This window comes from Podarcis raffonei, chromosome 2, assembly GCF_027172205.1.
Source record: "Podarcis raffonei isolate rPodRaf1 chromosome 2, rPodRaf1.pri, whole genome shotgun sequence".
In the NCBI taxonomy this organism is placed as follows: Eukaryota; Metazoa; Chordata; class Lepidosauria; order Squamata; family Lacertidae; genus Podarcis; species Podarcis raffonei.
Genome location: NC_070603.1, coordinates 30,076,883 through 30,097,135, shown reverse-complemented (window position 1 = coordinate 30,097,135; position 20,253 = coordinate 30,076,883). Strand labels below are relative to the sequence as shown.

At 39.7% G+C, this 20,253-nt stretch overlaps 1 protein-coding gene across 4 annotated transcripts in view; it reads left to right on the top strand.

Annotated features, from left to right (window-relative positions):
• Window positions 1–20,253, top strand: part of RPTOR (regulatory associated protein of MTOR complex 1) — a 308,928-nt gene that overhangs the window by 106,331 nt on the left and 182,344 nt on the right. For all 4 annotated transcript variants that reach the window (XM_053375518.1, XM_053375517.1, XM_053375520.1 and 1 more), the window contains exons 5-6: window positions 2,520–2,666; window positions 15,214–15,389. In XM_053375518.1, coding sequence (XP_053231493.1) covers window positions 2,520–2,666; window positions 15,214–15,389 — 323 coding nt within the window. The remainder of the gene's footprint in view (window positions 1–2,519; window positions 2,667–15,213; window positions 15,390–20,253) is intronic.

Below are 20,253 nucleotides of genomic sequence, written 5' to 3'. Positions count from 1 at the left end.
CTTTGCCAGCTATCTTGCCTTATCAGCTGGGGTAATCTGATGAAGACTCCACTGTCTATTATTAGGAGATGTCTTAAAGATTTGTAGCCCAGGTTACGAAGGAGGACTGGATTTGCATAGGTGGAATGTGAAACATGATATATTTGCCTATCAGAAGGGGAAGTGTGCTTTCTTTCTAACAAAACAAAAAAAAGCAAGACAAGGGAGGGAGGAAATGCTCTTGCCCTCAGCTTCCAAACAGCTATGTTCTGTACAGCTTGAAGTTTCAAAGATTCTAATGCAGAGTAAATGCCACTGTTTTGTTTTAAGACGAATTCTAAAAAATATAACTTCTCCCAGTGGTCCTCTTAGGTAGTGCATTAAAATCCAGTGACTGCACATTCACTAGCAATTGGATCAACCTACTACGGAGTGTCCCTGAGATGCCCTTGGTGGTCGAGATATAGTTGTGACCTTTTTTTTTTTAGCTGTAGAATTGTTGCTTCTGATCAGAGGCTCTGCAAATTATCTCTTTGCCCTTCAGTGGAAGACCTGTGAGTTTTCAGTGAGTCTGTGCAAGTCTAAGCACCCATCATTTTCTAGTTGTGCTATATTTATAAGAGATTAAGGATAATATATTCTGATACATAGATTAAAAAGGATAAACCCTTCAGGAAGTATTATTTCTGTCTGATTTGTTTCAGCCAAAAAGCCAGATCTCAGTTGTTTTGTTTAACTAAGCAGACTCTATTTTCCACAGGGATCCAAGTGAAAAAGGACTATGTGGCATAGTTTGAATAAGTCACTTTAAAAAAGTTAATCATTAAATTGAGTTGATCTTTTTTTTAAAAAAAGTGTGTGTGTTGGTGTCTCTCTCTGTATGTGTACACACACACACACACACTTCATTCTTTTCTGCCATGAATCCCCCCTTAACTTGATTTTCTTTATTCCTCTTGTCATGTTTTGCATAATGTGGTGGCTAGCTTAATTTTTCAGGACTGCCTTATAAAGCAAGCCTAGTTTTTGGATGTTTAATCTAGTCTGACAGATAAAGAGGAACTTAATAAATAAATAAGCTGCAGTGCATCTATGTTCACTTAGTTGGAAGGAGAGCTTGCTTTTCATCCTCTGTATATTTAAGCATGAGAAAGAGAGACAATTGCAGTGTGTTTCTTCTCCTCTTCGGCCCCCAGATTATATTGCTTTGAGATGGGGCATTTAGGGATCAACGGTACTGTTTGTCTTCAAGGACTTCACTTTGGTACAGTACTTTCAGCACATGTAGGAGGAGAGAGTACCTCAAAAGGATTTGGAGAACATTTATTGGTACATTCTTCTCCTTCCATTCACCTCTTGCTGCAACAAGACCAATGTTCCACTGCAGTATGATAAAATGATTTCCCACTCTTTTGAAGACTTGCAGTGCTCTAAATTTGCTTTGCAACTTGGCAGACAAAGGAAAGCAGCTAATGAGATGCTAATGGATTACACAGAAAAAGAAAATTGACATTCTCCCAGCCCCCTCCGCTGCTTTCTTTTATATTTTATGATTCCATTAAAATCACAATTTTTGACCGTAAAGTCAAGAAACCCTCAAAGTTGTTATTTTGGCTTTACAGTATTTCAGGTACATGCCAGTGATTTGTATATTAAAGAAAAATGATGCACTGTACTGCCGGGGGGAGGGGACCAGAAATATTAATGGTTGCTCTTTTTCCTTGGTTGCTTTTTTTGTAATCTTTGTTAATCACTCAGAAAGTAGCCAAGCAATTCTACAGTACCACAGGTGCACAGAATTTGCAAATTAAGTTAAACTGTAAGGCAGAAATCTGTTTTATTACCATGTAAGTAACTGGAAGCTGTTCCATGTTTTCTGATAGGTTCAGCAACATCATAGGTTATACAGTAATTTGGTTAAAAGAAGTGGTGATTCATTTACTTGCCAGAGGTCTCTATCTTTGTGCTTAGTTTGTGCTTAGTTTTCAAGGCAACCATAAGTTTGCAAAATTGATGACAATTCAGTGAGTCTTCTGAGATAAGATGTCTCTCGTTCATGATTCAGGAAACAATGCATTTTCCGTACAAGGATGTGAATTTATTTTGCTTAGTACAAATATGCATAGGGACATACCCAGTATAAACAGCTAGTAATAGTTAACATATATTATTTTCACACACTGTGTTTGGTAGAATTTCACCTAACATTACAACATGTTCAGCTTATTTCTCAAGTTGTTCCTGGCTCTTTTTATGACCACAATCTCTGATACATGCATTATGATAATACATAGTAAGTGACAAGTGAGCAGAATTCAGAGTAAATTTGAGAACATTTTCACACTGGATGAACTCTTGTATTACTTTATGGGATGGTAAATGATGATTCCATAGCATCATTTATTTCCATTATATTTGGAATTGTTTCTTAACCCTGAAAACAGAAGTAGCTTGTTTAATCCTTCTGAGTATTGTAGGCAAAGGCTGCTGTTCACTGTGCAGTATAATATATGTGGGTTTTTTGTTTGTTTATTTTGCAGAACTATACGCAGTACATCCCTTTATCCATATATGATCTACAGACATGGATGGGCAGTCCCTCTATCTTCGTGTATGATTGCTCAAACGCTGGCCTTATTGTCAAATCTTTCAAACAGTTTGCCCTGCAGAGGGAGCAGGAGCTGGAGGTGAGATTGTGGGAATGTGAAATTGTGAAAGAGGGCATTATTTTTTTAGACTTTAATAGGATCAAGTGGGGGAAGGACCATGGGATCACGGCTAGTGAGAGCAGATCATACTGTGCTTGATGGAAAGATACGTCTAGCAACAAACGTGTAGGAGACTGAGCTGAAAAAAGAAACTAATTTGGGAAGAGTCTTGCAGCTTTAATTTAGTTCTGATTCTGTTTGCTTTCCAACAGTATAACCATGGCCATTAATAGAACTGTTAATTAAATGATAACATTAATAGAATCTGCTTATGCCCTAATGGTTTTTACAGAGGAGATGAATGCAAGGTTGAAGTAGGTCTATATATCTCTTACACATTGCGTACTTAGATCTGCATAGAGATCTATTACAGTATCCTTACTCTTGCAACCAAATGTGCAACCGCTAAACTAAATGCTTGAAAGAGTTACAAAGAAGGAACTTGCTGTTGTTGCCATTAATTTTGCAGTGTGAAGAAGTGCCCTGGTGTTAATAAAAGGCGACATTTTGTGGTTTTAGTATTAAATTTATTGTGGCAAATGTGAATAGCAGAAGATGAAGCCATTAAATTTAAGAAGCTTTCACTTATGCCTTTGACACTGAATTTGGCTGAATATTTTCTCTGTACTTTGTAACTGCCAGAGATGCCTTATTAGAAACCAATTTCTTATTTTTATGTTGCTAACTCCTTTCCATCTTTTAAACTCTCACTTTGAATGCTAGAAGCTGAGCCAAACAGATCTAAACGGGATTCTATCAAGGTTGTCCATGATTCTCATATTTTACTGAAACAAAACTACATTTTTCCCCCAAAGCCAGTCCTTGCTAAATGTTTATTTATTGACTTCCTTGCCTTTAATTTCTACCTAATAATGGCTGTTGTCTCCCCATAGAATTTGTAGGCATAGTGTAACAGCACCTAATGATTCTAGTGCTCCAGTCCATCACAATTTATCTATAATCTTCTTATCTGTTGGAGTTTTCCTTCTCAAATCCTTTTATAATTTAAAATACACAAAAATCTTAGAGATGTGCAGTGACTCAGGTACTTTAATAACCTCTTTGGTCTCTTGTAGAGCATTACTGTAAATCAGGGGTGGGCAACCTTCACTCTGTGGGCCAAATTTGGCCTGCCAGGTTGTTTTGAGAAAGCCATGCCCACTTGTCCATCTATGAGGCAGGTAAGGGCAGGACTTGGCCAAAAGAGGCTTTGGTTGATCAGCCACTGTAACTAGGGAAATGTGTGCGGCCTTTGATGCTGACCTACTGTAAAGCTGGGAACAAATCCTTTCTACGGTGAGGGATAAACAATATCTATACATTGCCTGATGAAAAACATTTTAATATTAATCCACTGGTTTTTGTAAGTTGCTTTGTTTATGGAAAACCTTTGCTCTCTGGCTGCTAATCCAACATTTCCCTCTTGGTGCCTGTTTAGATTGCAATAACCTTCAGCCTTCGCATGCCAAGTATTGCTGTGGATTAACTGGCTAAGAAATGTACTTTTCAATTTCAGAGTATACTGTTTATAGGAAATGTTACATATCCTGTTAAAAATGCACACTGCAATTTTTAAAAGTGGATCAAGGATTGCACTTTTTTAAAAAATGCCAAATGTGCAACAATGTAAAAGTGCACTATATGTTTCATAATTAACTTAGATTTTGATCTTGGTACTTTATTTTTAATTAAAAAGAAGAAATGCCTGTCTGTCTCCGCCTCCCTCCCACCTCCCATTAGGCTTAATATTATTGGCTATTGTTCAGATGGTTGCTTGTATAAATAACGGATATTAAAAAGACAAAACATGTCCATGGTTATCACTTGTAAATATTTATTTTGGTAAATATAAATACTTCTAATTTAGATGAAGGCAGCCCATGCATTGTGGAGACTGGAGGCTATAAGCTGCATTTATTCAGTGCTGTTTGAAATTTATTTTCTGTGTTCCTTTAAAAAGGGATTGACCTACTGGATTATCGACTCATGGAGTAATTTGACATACTTTTTAAAATTTTGGCCTGTGGTAGTAGTAGGGATTAAGGGATTGCCAGATGGTGTGTTGAACTGGCAGTTCAGAAATAGTTGTATAAATGGTGTTTAAAAAATATGAAATAGTAGCAGTGTGAAGCTTATGGTATAGATTGTCCTGTTGCTTCTAACAGTCATTAATCAATGAGCTAAACTGCCCGGGAGGCCTCTTCAGTTCAGGATTCTTCTATTCATTTTAGATGTCTTCATAAGTATAGGCCAGTGTTTTCCAAACTTGTGATAGTTTAAGGCTCACCCCCCCCCCATGTAAATGGAATATGAATTTCACTCACATATTAGCTATCGACTACACGTATGTAGACCTTTCTCTCTGTTGAGAACTACAACATCTGCTATGATTCATAGGAAACAATTTTTGCATTATGGGTTTGAATTCATACCACAAGCATGTTCCTGTCAGCATTATGAAAAGAAGCTGCTTCCTCTGTGGGTGCAGGTTGGGAATGTTTGCTCTTGTCTTTAAATCTCAATGGGAAGGCTGCAATTAGGAGAAATTCTTCCTCAGCATGAATAGTGCTCCTGAGGGACAAGAAGATGAAGGGCAGAAATGCCAGTTCAGTGTTCTGAAAATGTTAAATGCCAATTCAGCTATTTTTGTACTGTTTTGTTAAACCAAAGATGAGAACATCTTCCTTGTTACTCCACTTCTAATCACCCAGAAGGGAAGACTTCACTTTTATAAAATGCCTTGTTGACTTGACAGAATCCCAGTGGACAATCCAAAGTTCTGTGTTAAGATTCTAGCAATGTTCTGACCCTAAACAAAAGATGCAATGTGCCACTCAGTGGTGTGCAAACAGTACAGGCGTCCTTTTTCTCCCCCCCCCCAAGTTAATAGGACAGTAGGGCAGTGTTGCAAGAGACCAATACCTCAGATATATTTCTTCTGTCTCCGGTGATGAAATGAGCCATTGAAACAGGCAGCCAGTACCAGTTCTTGAGTGGGAAATGGTTCTGAAATTTTCTGACACCAGCAATCTATTCCTCCCCTAATAAGTAGCCTCTTGGGAGGGGAGGATGAGTAAATGAGTGATATGAGAAAGAGAAAGAGAAAGAGAGCAAGTGAGTCAGTCCATATGAGAGAGAAAAGTGACCCCTGTGACCCCTGAAGGAGTATCCTGAGAAACTGTGTCCGTCCACAGAAAAGGGTCCCCAGCCCTTCATTAAGATTTTGTGTGGACTTACCCTGTTGAACAGGAACAGTCACCATGGTGGCATCCAGGCACTGTTGGACTGCATTTACTATCATCCCTGAACATTGGCCATGCTGTTCCCGGGTCAGATCTCAAACCCACAAGAAATGGGACCATTCCATTCCAGCTGGAAATCATACCCAAAATCCTATTAGGGGGGAACTTTATGGTATCCTTGCTTATAAGCAATATATTCTACCATCAGAAGCAAGGTCAGAGACTGCTTAATTACTTCGTATTTCCATGGTTAATTTATATACCATGATGTTTGACATAGGTCACTCATGAAACTTTGGAATTCAGATTCCAAATATTTCCAATAATCCTTTTGTCCAAGCCCTCTTGAGGTTTGGCCAATGTGCCTTGCCACCCTTGGATGGGTTGCAATTAAGAGAGAGACTATCTTTGGAATGCCTGCTCTAGGGAAGCCCACCTGGCACTTGCATCGATGTCTTTTAGGCAGGCATAGGCAAACTCGCCCCTCCAGATGTTTTTGGGACTACAACTCCCATCATCCCTAGCCAACAGGAACAGTGGTCAGGGATGATGGGAGTTGTAGTCCCAAAAAACATATGGAGGGCTGAGTTTGCCTATGCCTGCTTTTAGGCTTGAAGGATTGCTCATTTTGGGAACGTAATTGAATTGCTGCTGCTGTGTTTTTTTTGTATGTTATTTTAATATTTTCAATATTGTACTTTTATTTTATCTGATTTTTTTTACTGCCCTGGTAACTGAAAATGACTGTTGAAGCTGTGTGGTCCAATTAATAATAAAAGCAACAGTCTCTGTTGTTAAACGTTTGTCTTGACCTCTTCCTCAGACTTATCTTGGCCATTTGAAAACCAGATTGAACTTTAGATATATGGTCTGTTCATGCTGACTCTTAACAGTGAACACTGGCAGTTTCAGGGAATATCAGTGTTGTCTCTCAAGGCTTGACCAGACGCATGTATAAATGCATGACTCCGGGAAAGGCTCTGAATCCAAGGCAGGTGCTGGGGCAGTTCAGACAATAAATAGTGCATGTGTTCCAGTCATTTGGCTGCGCTTATTGAGGACTAAAGCCACCCTGTTATAGCTCTCAATTATCTAATTAACTAGCTTCATTGAGTTCAGAGTGTGTCTGTAAACACACCATAATTCTGGATAGCTAAATGAGCTGCTCAAGTGCACTGTTGGAACAAAAGGCTGCTTAATCTTCCTGTGTCATCCCACATAATTGCGTATATCTGAAATGCCTTATTACATGTCAAGAGAAGCTGGAAAGAGGGTGGGGTGGAGAATTTGTGCATATCATAGGACTTTGCTCGGGCTGTATATAAATTAATAGTGACATATGAGCCTTAGGTTCTTAGTCTCCCCACATCCCCACAGCCTTATTTTCATGTCCTTTTTTTCAGTCTCTAGGGTATTTTATGTTAGAGCAGTAGAATTTCTTGTGTTTATTCCTTCTCTGTGTGGGAATTAAATGCTACTGTGGGAGTGCTTGTTCCTTTAGCCAGAAGTACGGTACATGACTAACTGCTTCTGATCAGAACTAATGAGATCAAATTTGCAGTTTTGATTTGTTTTCCGTCTTCAGCACAGATGAATCTTTGAAGTTACAGTCCAGAGCACTGTTACGGTATATGTCAGTGGTGTGTGGAATTTTCCTAATCTATCATCTTCTGGAAAGAAGAAATTGTTCTCCTTTACCTTTGTTAGTACATTGACGTAGAAGATCAGGATGCTGTCGGTTCTGAGAAATCACCAAGCCGTGCCAGCATTCAGAATGATGGGAATTGTAGCCGCAAGCCTCCACGTCCAATACTTTTGACACTATCACTCCAAGGAATAAGCAATTCTTCCCTTGTTCAGAACAAACAAAAACAGCACAGTAAAGCCAGTATCTAAACAGCAACAAGTGAGAGGATCTGAATGCACTTGATTTTTCTCCTAAATATGTACTGTATTGGCCCGAATGTAAGCTACAGTTTTTTTCCAAATTCTGACAGTGAAAAGATAAAGGGTGGCTTATATTCGCGACCTTATGCTGCTGGCAAAGCGACATGGTTACCCCCCACCCCAAGGAAGCAGTCCAGGAGCACGGGCCATGGTGCATAGCCCGCCCCCTGCTCCCAAACCTCCCCTGAGCCGTCGAGGAGAAGCAGGGGAGGCTGCTGGCCAAGCAGCATGGCTCCCCCTCCCCAAAGAGGAATGCGGGGCAACGGTGCGCAGCCTGCCCACCTCTTCCAAGCCTCTCTGGTGCTTGGGGAGGGAGTGCCGGGAGTACCAGGAGGTGGTAGTGTCAAGATGTGGGTTCCTGCCCCCTCCCCGTTCAGCCGGGAGGCGGACTGCACCCACAAATAAGCCTTGAATTTTAAAGGTGTAGTGTATTTGCGGATGCGTCTTATTTGGGCCAATACAATATACTGGTGTAGGAAAAAACATGCTCAGTTTCGTACACCAATGAAAACCATGTTCATTAATAGGTGTGGAGTCTCAGGTGTCTACTTTGTTTTTTTGTTTTTTTTTTATACCGGAGGAAAAATAAAGAAGCATTGTTTGAGTCTGGTTTGTCCCTAGGCAAATAGATTTTTCTCATATCGAGGAGCCCCTGTGCTTGTTGAGTAGTTGTAGCTCCAACTGCCTGGCAGGCATAGAGCCAAGCCTGTGCCACCCTTCTTCAGCTCAGAGTCACCCATTACCTTTTCTCATTAGTCAGTGGCCCTCCATAGAAAAATGTTCCTCGTGCCTGGCATACACCTGTGTAAGAACGCGCATGTATCTGTTTTGCTAAATATGCACTTGGAAAGCTGCATTTTCCAAATGTAGTGCACTTTCCTCATCAGAATACACATGTATCACCTTCACGGAGCATATTGTACACTAATGTATGTTGGTTTTGCTATACCAGTGCTTGCCTATGTGGGAAACATCATGTGTGAAATGGAAACCCTGCCTGAAACAACCCGATCCAGTCAAACTCAGCATGAAACTGAACACATTTAATAAAAGTTTAACCTGCTTTTTATGAGAATCTCCTCACCAAGCAGAGAACTGCGTACAGTAGTAATATAGACACAATATTTAAACTTTTAACACCCCAAATCCTAAGAAACAGCCAGCATTAATGTGCAAGAGTCCTTTGCAAAAATAGTAATAATAATAACAATTCCTGGACCCTAACCATAGAGTGAAGCTGTGTATGCTAGATCACTGACCCATTCACATCTCTGCTACTTGTCACTTGTAATGAATGAGATTATCAGATGTGTGTTGTGTCACTGATCTACTGATTAGCTGCCAGGCAGTCAGCTGATTAGCAAGGGGAATTGCTGCAGTCTGCAAAGTAAAAAGACTAGAGAAGCAGCAAAATTGAGGTGCAGTAGCCAAGAGTATTTAAATAGCTTTTAATTCCAATCCTATGCACAGTCTAAATAAATCTAAATGTACGTAAGTCCTGCTAGCTTCTGTGCTTTAAGCGTATAACTCCCTCCAGATTATTTCTGGTGTTTATATATTCAGAATGAAGATTGTTCTATCCAATGGAAGGCTGCCCAGACAAAGTCAACACTTGTCCTGGAAAGCTGGCAATACTATTCCCTCATCTTAGCCCAGAGCTACTCAGCTGATTTTGTTTCATCAGAAAGCCTTTCCCTCTCAGTTCAAATGCCACAGCTACTTGGCTGATTCCAGATTCTGAACTGCTAAAAACTCATCAGGTGGTAGCTTCATATTTACAAATAGCAAGGACTTTTACTATAACAAAATTAACCTAGAAGTGCCACTCCTTTTAGTGGGGGTAGGTTATGTGTTGATTTTGTAACATGAGAGTTGCCTTTATAAAAGTGGTGCTCTCTTACAGAGCTGTATTTTGCCCCTGCCAGGCATGTGAGCAGGTTTCATATAGGCTACTTTTCAGCTAGGATTGCTATGTGCTTTCTAGAAGTGCCTTCGTGTATTGATGTTGTTAGTAGCATAATCCAGCAGTTGTCACTACAGTCTTTATGGCATGTGCTTTCAACTTCATTTTGTGTGTTAACTCATCTACTGAGCAAAACTTTTGCTCTGCATGATATCTATTGCTTGTTGTTTGGGTGAGTGAGAAAAAAAACTCAAGAATCAGGACTCCCTTGAGTCAAGGGTCAAATAGTGCTAGAATTGCACAGTATTGGCTCTTTACATTATGATGGGGGATACTAATTTGCTCACAGATAAATGGATGTGTGTCCCAATTTTTATAATTACTTTCACTTGAATAATAGGATCTTGGTTAATGTGTAATAAGTGCATACACTTGTTACAAATCAGCCCTATTATGTGTCTTCTATTTCAAATTCTTCACCTTCAGATTGATCAGAACAATAATGGCCTGGCTCGTATGTAGTACTCAGCCAGGGTATACCATGGTTTGTTTTGATTTTCTAACTCACGCCTAGCTGTTTAACTATGGTTTGTTAAGCACAAACAAACAATGATAATAAGTCATGGTTTATTGTTGGCATACAATTTCTGGCTTCTTTTATCTGTGGCTTATCATTATATGTAAACTGTGTGGCGTGTTCAGCCATTGCACTCAAGTTGCTCGCCGAGCTGCAGATTTGCAAGGAAGAAAGGAATGGAAAACTTAACCACTCCCAAGATGAAGCTGCTCTCTGTAGTGCTTTGCCTGAAGAAGACTTTACTCCGAACTCTGCCTAACAACAGTTGCTTTTCCCTGCTCCACTTCTCCATGACAAGCTCTTTCCCGCAAGGCAGACAGTTTCATATTGTGGTGCAAAGGGACCTCTGTCCAGCTAGCATCTATAAAAGGATGAATAAGAAAGCAGCAGTGCACAATGGAACCGTGCATAATGATAGTTAGCCAAAAGTACTTTTATTAAAAGTTGCTTAGAGGGAAATGAAGCAATAGCTTTTGGGGTGGGGGTAATTAATAATGCAGTCATTAAAACATTTAAAACTACTAAGGTTTAAAACATTTGTACTTCTGAAAGTAGCACCATGAAATCCTAGCAGGGTAAGAATAATTTCAATCAGCACCAAAGCCTGACACCTCCCCCCACCCTTCATACCCTGTTGATTACACTTTGCAACTTAAGGATAATTAGCATCTTTTGTTCAAGAACTTAGAGAACAATTCACTTGGTGCAGGGATGTCTGTTATCTGACAACCCCTCATCTGATGTTGGGGTGAGCTTTCATTTGTTTCTGGTTTTCTCAAACAGTGTTTCTATGCCACTGGTAGGGGTTTTTTGTTTTTGTTGTTTTACACACACACACTCAAGGGAACCCCAAGGACACATCAGTGAATCTCAGCTATGGCTTGTAAATACCATGAGTTGCAGACACTCTCCACGATGGATGAAGAAACCCAGTCCCTTACACCAGTGTTCCCCAACCTTGGGTCTCCAGCTGTTTTTCGACTACAGTTCCCATCATTCCTGACCACTGGTCTGTCCTCTGGCCAGACAAGACAGACCCATTTTCCCACCCTTGGATTCTCTGGCCAAGGAGAGCTACCAATTCTGCATAGACCAACACTGCTTAACACTCCTGTCCCTCGGCGTTTACAGCTCCAAGCCTTGTGCTTGTACGGTTAAAAGCAGTCCAGGTGCCCCTGGATCCTGGCTTTTCCATGCAAAGTGGACAAAGCTGCTTGGGTTGACCACGTATAGGGTGACAACATGTCTGCAGCACAAGGTTAGTCCAAGCTCTATCTCTGAGGAGATGAAGATAATACCATCAGAAGAGCAACCGTCAAACAACACCATGGTGTATCAAAGGGCTCTACCACCAATAGGGTCTACAGTGTTGCTCTAGAATGAAGACTTCAGCATTCTTCTATCTTAAAAGTATGAAGAGGAAAAGTGAGATCCATAGCAGACTCAGGAGGAACATCAGCATATTTTGCTGGACTTGGTATCGGGAAGAGAGTTCAAGAAGGCAACCCACTGGAAGTACCTTACCTACAATGTGTTGGCACTTAGGATGCTGTCAGATAAGACCAACATTGGAGAACAGATGGTTGACTCAGCAAAACTTGACATCCAGCAGGCCTTGACAGACAAACCCCTTCCTCCACCTTTGGATTTGAACAGAGAGCCATTCCTGCTTTGGAGCATACTCTCTCTAGGGATCTCTCTCAAGGTAAGCTTACTCCATTCCCAATCTAAAGTCATCTTTGGGATGCTGACTGCCAGAGAAGAACTTACCATCATCTCTGAAGCACCCTCGGTTCTAATTATTTAATTATCCTCTTTCTTACAGGATCTTTAGGTATCACAGATGAACAAGAAGAACCTGAGAAGTGCACTGTCCTTGAGAAACATGCTGAAGTAGAGGCAGCGCTAGTCATGCGAAGGAGGCCCACTGACCTAGGTCAGCTAGGCTTAGGAACAGGAGGAAGGTGGATCAGCAGCAGCTTGCCAAGAATTTAGTTAAGACCACTAAGGACACTGGAAATAGAATTGCATAAACTTTTTATGGGCTTGATGACCAAAAACCTCAACAGAGATTTCAGAACTGTCAAGTTTTGTCATAGTACGCATGTGAACACATGGCTGAAACCATGGCATCAGCTGTGAGGGAATCTGATGCTGTCTTCAAGAGGTACATGGTACAGAGAGCAGCCTTAAGACTGTATAAAGGTATGCTTCCGTTGTGGAGTGCAGTGTGGGTTACATGACATAGCACTACATGCAAGTTAGCTACCACCTCACCCAAATCCCATTCTTCAGTTTCAGCAGCATCCTCTTACCACCATTAATCTCCCTCGGAACCTTGCAAAGTTGTAAATGTGGAATATTCACCATAGGAACAACTCACTTTTCATTGCGTTTGCTTTGTATTACAAGCTTAGTATGGAACAGCACTACTTGTTACTGTTTGAAAGTCAGGTTAAGGAACTATTTAAGTAAAGATCGAGCAAAGTGTGGTTGGGGTTACTTCCCTAACAGTAATATAAAAGCACATTGCAGAAAAATGCTTAATTCTTTAAGTGAGCCATTATTGAAAGTTATCTCCTTTAAATTAGCAGGTTTAATATTTACTTTTCTGTAACTGCACTGGTTTGTAATATCTACTGCTGAAAAGACCGTGGTTTAAGATGCTTACTTCTTTAAATGTATAGGGGTAATTAGAAGTTTGCTCTTCAAAATAGTTTTATCCTGAAAAATATGTACTTTGGTACTTACTCTACCTTTACTGTTTAAACATGATGAGACCAAAAACATGTATGCAGTCATGTTAATGTGTTTTCTCTCTTGTCTGTGGGGCGGGGACATGGATCAAGGGTGAGGAGAAGCAACCAGAGGTGGTGATGCCCACAGCTGACTCTCAAAATTTCCAGTGTGCCCTTGGGCTCAAAAATGTTAGCAGCATTTGGCCTTTGGGAAGCAGGCATAGCCACGTTGCCTAGCTTTGTTTGTTCTCAGTAACTGTTGTATTGTAGTGAAATCTGGTTGGTTGGATGATGACAGCACTGTTCCTAGGATAAGAGTCTGTTTCGAACATCAGTATGTGCAAGCTGTTTGACGTTTCTGTTATTTCTATCTCTCATTGTGGCTCAGCTTTCATGGCAAACAGGGAATGAACCATTCTCAATTCATACCAGTGATGTCATTCAGACCTTGGGAAGCAATTTCCTGCTTTGGAGTAGTTTCACTATGTTGGCTCTTCTTCTGGTTACTGAAGTGTTAGGGACTTGCTTTGAAATTTCTCCTGTGACCAACTGCTGTGGAGTGTTCCGAAAAAACGTTTTCTTTTTTCCAAGCTGGTTACCATCAAAGGCCCATTTTAAAATTGAGCTTTGAGAAAGGATCCATACAAACTGCCTACATGCAATCTTAGCAGTTAAAGAAGACCTTTCATTTCTTTTTCTCTCTGTGTATTCATTTCCCCAAAAGGATTCTTTCCCTTCTGCCCTGTTCCCTCAAGCATAATGTTTTATCTTCTTGCAATTCTCCTTTTTATTTCTAATTTGCATATGAATATGAGTAAGGGCTAGTTTATACAGACCTTTCCTAGCTAATTAATATTTCTGATCTCCATTGTGGAGGTTTGGAAGCACTATTTCAGCTCACATTTGTAATTTGGAACAATTGCTTCCCTGCAGCCAGAATTTCAACACCAGAAATCCCATGAGATACCAGAAACTTCTTTTTTTCACTCTCTCGGAGAAACACTGTGCATCAGATATAGACAGTTTCATGAAAGGCTGTTAAACTGGTTTTCAGTATGGTTTCTTTCTAAGCATTTTCAAATGATGACAGAGAAGTTTTTCTTTCATAATAATTTTCAGCCAATTAATATTTATACTGTTGAGCTACTTCAGGTTATAATAACACTATTCATGAATGAGGTGGTGATATCTACAGTAGTTCATTGAATGGCCAATTTGGTAGTCCAGTCTTTTGTTGAGCATCCTATAGAAACTTGTACTCAAGCAACGTCTTTATAATGGAAATTGGATCAAATTATCATAGTCTCAAATTAAACAAATTGATCTTGGAGTTTTTTTTAAAAAATATCAGGGTGATGAAGGAAAAACAAGTAGAGACGACATGGATTGGTCTCCATCCATGGAGGATGGAGGGTTCAAAGGATTCAATCCAACTGACTGATCTTTAAATGCTTTCCTCATTTTCCCCCTAATGCTTTCTTAATTCTTTTTTTTAGGCCTTCGCCACAACAAAATATGCAAAAACAAACAAACAAACCCAAACCCTTCTGTTAAAAGCAAAGTAAAATTAACGCTGAATTTATATTTTATTGTGTGATTTATAATATGCTGCTTTATTGTGTATTGTTGTAACTTCATAGTTTATTGTCTATTAGCCAGCTTGGGCACTGAAGATGTGTAGGTAGAATACAAAAATATTATATTAAATAACATACCACTTAAGGCACCTGAACAGCCTGTATACTAGGCTTCATTCCTAAACCCTATCTTGGTTTTCAGTTATCCGTGTGGCCGATATAGGCAGAAGTTCAGGCTGTGCAGCTCGTGCAGCCTCCTTCCTGCAACCACTAAGGTGGTGCCTTTGAGAAAAATGACCTGTGCCATGACTAAAGAGTATAGGAAGACATCCTTTGGATAAGCAGTTACCCTTTGGATAGGCTAGAACTATTCATTTCTGCTTTACAATCTGCACCAGTTATCATTAGTAATTGTTGATGAGTTGAATGGTTCTTTGAGCTTTGGCATCTCCTAACTAGTTTTGTTTCCAGAAGATTTTCTAGATACTGGTAGTTAATCATTAGGAAGACTTAACTGTTGTTTGTTTTAATTTCCTATGAAGGTGGCTGCAATTAACCCTAACCATCCACTGGCTCAGATGCCCTTGCCTCCTTCAATGAAAAATTGCATTCAACTGGCAGCATGTGAAGCCAGTGAGTTGTTACCGATGATCCCTGACCTGCCAGCTGACCTGTTCACATCCTGTCTTACTACACCAATCAAGATTGCACTGAGATGGTGAGTGACTTGCCTGCTATTTGGAGGAATATTGCATGTTCTATGAGCCTTGCCTGTTGGACTGATAGACTTGTTGACCCAAATACTTCAACTGCTTTAAAATATCTCTGCAGTACTAAATTAGAAGGATTGAGGTGTTCATCTGGGAGAGTATCTTATTAAGCATACTTTCACCTTCTTGGCTTTGATTATCCTTCTGTTTATTACGTTTTGGATTCTAGCTGGATATTTGGGTTTGCTCAGATTAAGGGACTTACTGTGCTGGAAATTAAAATAGTCTGCCTTTTCACAAATCAGAAATACCATATGGTACAACACAATGTTATATCAGTAGACCATTTTCCAGACAAGCTATAGTGCTGATCCTCAAGTTCTTCCACTTGTGCATATTTCGTGTATTCCACAGGAGGTTTTCAGTGGTACTACGCTTTGAGGATTGGGGTGTAAAACCCATATGTTACAAAAATGCTTCAAATAAGCTAGTTAAGCAATAGCATGGAGTACAAAAATTCGCAGGCATAAACAAAAGAGAAGATGATTTGAAGTGATGTGGCCTTCTGCTGAGGCAGAGAGAGATGAAAGCATATTCTAAGAAGTTTACACTACCAAAACAAGTGGAACACCAGATACCTAATAGCTCTGATGCACAAACAAGTTTAAAGCTTCAGTAAATAGAAAGAGTGTCCAGTGCTTTTCTTTTCCTCTTTCTGTTTTTCATGTCACCCTGCAGAATTAAGATTCTTTTGTCAGCTCTTCTGCTTTTGCAGTATTTCTGAAATTATTGCAGTTGAGTTGCAGTGTCAGTTTTGTATGCATATCCTGGCTTTCCACTCTGAACAGCTTTGCACTTTACATGACAAACCCAATTGCTTTTGGTAGCAAACTTTTAAAAGTGTGGACAACAGCATGCATGTATTTTTAAATAGTTGTGGGGAGCTCTGGTCCAGTCAGGATTCCCAGATGGCTATATTTAAGGTGAAGGTATGCCATCCACACTTAGCATATTTTCTCAGGAAATGGTGATGTTGTGCTGGTGAGCATAGAGCAATCAGGTGTGCTGTGGGGAACAGCCCTTTGGTGAAATCTGCAATGTCTATTTTCCTTAGCTGTGAAAGTTCCACATGGTAAGTTGCCAGTCTGCTATAAACAGAAGTTAAAAGCCTTATGCTGCTATGTCTTTATGTTCACTGAACTCAAAATAATTACTGTGAAGTGGTCTTAAATTCATTTGGATTTTTTTTGGGGGGGAAGTAGTTTGAGGATTAGAATGTTAAGGATGTTGAGGTCCTAAACACTTTTTAATGCTGATGTTTTTATTATGTTTTTAATTATGCTGTAAGCCTCCCAGAGTAGCTGGGGAAACCTAATAATAATAATAATAATAATAATAATAATAATAATAATAATAATACTATTTATTAAAAGAAACCAGTGCTTAGTTGACAAGTCCCAAGAAGAAATGTCAGAGTGTAGCTCGTTCACATGAATTAGTGTATAAACTAGCCAATGTGATGTATGTGCTGTTTTCACCATCGGTGTCAATCGTCCTATCATCTTACATTTCTGTCCTGACTTCTCCAAAAATTGTTTTTGAGGTCTCAGCATTCAAAATGTAGAAATCCATTTATAATACCTGAATAGGGTGGTTGCATGGTATATAATATATAGGCCAGGGTTTTCTTTCATGCTTTCCTATTGCTTTCCTACGATAGACCCTGATAATTTTTATGAAGCCATTAAAAATGATAACACAATTCATATAATAGATATGTGTTAGTCATTGTTCATTATATTAATATTTTATATCAGAAGCTACTAGCTTCAATTACTTGATATTACTTCCCATATGATGCTGTGGTGCCTCTGAGTACCAGGTGCGGGGGTTTTGAGTGGGATAATGCTATTTTACTTATGTCCTGCTTTTGGACTTCCCATTGGTATCTAGTTGGCCATTGTTAGAACAGAATGCTAGACTAGATGGGACTTCTGTTCCGATTTAGCGGGTTTTTATAATATTTTAATAACAGAACAGTAAACCAGTTGTTTGCTTTTACTTAACCTGTTCAGTAGGAGGTGATTGTAGAGTGGATTGATAGACTATTACCAGCAAACGCTTTTGTCATTTTTACAATTCCTTTAGATAGTTGCTCAGTATCAGTCACTTTTTTGCAAGACTGTTTTTATACACCCCATCCCAGAGAGGGAAATAAACAAGGAACAATAAAATGGGTCTGTGCTTATAAGGAAATCATATATACAGTATTTTTTTTTTGAAAAGCAATTCTAGAGAGACCTTTTAAGTTATATGATTGATGTATGGGAAATTTTTCTTTTCTGTGGGGAAGTTCTTTGTATAAAGAAGGAAGGAAATTCATGGCTATATTTCTGTGGAACTCAAATAGGATGAATAAAACCCCATCTGGATTTTCTTTCCTCCAAAACCCATATAATTATCTCAAGACTTTTAGTGCACCAAATTAAGCATAAGTACAAATACAGTTCAGCAAAACCTTTGTCCCTGGTAGAAATCTGTATTTAGTGGCTTCAGTTTAGAAAAATAAATATCAATCTATATCCAAAGATGTGGCATAAATGAAATAGTGCCATAATGTTTTTAAGAAGGGATACTTCTGTGGTAGCCTTGAGTCTGAGAAATGGATTTGCATTTATTATAAATTCATGTGATTTTGTGATTGTTTCTTTGATTCTATGGCGGGGTTGATAAGGGGTTTGGGTTTGTATCATCTGAAAGATAACACCTCTAGCATCTCAGTGCCTTCAGCAACATTCTAGTACGACATGAGGTAGTCTTATGGAATATTTTGTTCCTTTTCTGTGTCTTGTTTTGTGGTACAACCTTAATGATATTTATATAACTTCAATTTGCTTTGACATCATTCAGTGAATGAAGAGTGAGCAAATAATACTGTGTTATACACGAGAGCCTGAGTCAATACAGCACAGCAAATAAACCATGACAATTTTTAAGCCTAGTTACCATATTCATTGTTTCTAAGTCTGCAGCTTGTTTGAGCACATTTCTGCAGCTCAAGGAATACATTGGGGAGTTAGATTGTAGCTGGATTCTGCAATATTCAAAACACCCTTAAAGTCTTTGCTTATTTTTCCTGATTTATTATGGATATTGGAGCATTTTGCTTTGTATTCAATATGTGTGCAAAATGAGTGGTTGTTACATGTTATTGAGGAAGGTAAGGGGGGGGTATGTCATAAATTAATTAATTTTTATCCAACCATACTTTTCTGTTAGTGCAATATATTTCTGCTTGCAGAATTGAAGTTTTTCCTCTTCTCCTTTCCCCTGTAGCTCCCTGCATGCCATCAAAATCAGTTCTGGAGGATTAGCAGACCCTCTGGAGCAGATTTGGGAGGGGTACGGAGGAGTGGAAAGGAAAGTCTCATTGTGCAAATGGACTTCTGCCCACAGAGCATTGGCTACAACCCACAATGTTTAAGTGAATAAATGAATCTCCCTTTGTTTCTTTGATGCAACAGATACTGCTTTTCTTTATCCGCTACATTTGTCTCTTGCCCTTCCTTCAAAAAATTCAAGTCCTGGTACTTGCTCGTCCCTTCCCTATTTTGACCTTTGAGCAGCTTAGGCTGGGAGAGAGTGACTTTGTCCTTGTCTTATAAGAGGACCCACCAAGAGCATTTTGCTTTGTTTAAGGGAAGTCTGCTGACTTCCTCCCTCCCAATATGTTTCTGAGCACAATTCAAATTGTTGGTGCTGACCTTTAAGGCCCTAAACCAGGGGTCAGCAACCTTTTTCAACTGTGGGCCGGTCCACCGTCCCTCAGACCATGTGGTGGGCTGGACTGTATTGGGGGGGGGCAGATGAACAAATTCCTACCCCCACAAATAACCCAGAGATGCATTTTAAATAAAAGCACACATTCTACTCATGTAAAAACACCAGGCAGGCCCCACAAATAACCCAGAAATGCATTTTAAATAAAAGGACACATTCTACTCATGTAAAAATATGCTGGTTCCTGGACCGTCTGTGGGCCGGATTGAGAAGGCATTGGGCTGCATCCAGCCCATGGGCCTTAGGTTGTCTACCCCTGCCCTAAACGGCTTTGGTCCTATATATCTGAAGGAGTGTCTCCACCCACATTGTTCAGCCCAGACACTGAGGTCCACCTCCAAGGGACTTCTGGCGGTTCCCTCACTGCGAGAAGGGAAGTTACAGGGGACCAGCAGAGGGCCTTCTCAGTAGTGGTGCCTGCCCTGTGGAACGCCCTCCCATCAGATGTCAAGGAAATAAACAACTATCTGACTTTTAGAAGACATCTGAAGGCAGCCTTGTTTATTGTATTTTTAATATTTTGTTGGAAGCTGCACAGAGCGGCTGGGGAAACCCAGCCAGATGGGTGGGATATAAATCATCATCGTCGTCATCATCATCATCATCTGGGTCTTGCTCCCCACAACCCTAAACATTTAGTGCCAGCCTGTCTCAGCATTCACTACAAGAAGCATCAAGGAATGGATCAATGTCAAACAAACAGTCCTCCTTTGTTTGAAGTAATCAGTCGTTATTTGTATTGAATGTACTTGGTATATGACATATATGAAATGTAACTTTTCTTGGAATTTATAAGTTTGGGGTGGTGACGGTGGATCTGTTCTATTTAGTAATTAAGGCCTGGATTGATTGGAGAGAGGAGGATGAAGCTGTTGGCAGAAAAGTGAAATTCCCTCGTAGTGATGATAGCAGACTGAATGCTTATTTTTATTTTATGTTATTTATTAATAAATAATTAATAAACCTCGTACATCTCAAAGGAACCAGAAGGTAGGGAGTGCAGTTCCCTTGCCAGTTCTTGCTCTTCCAAAC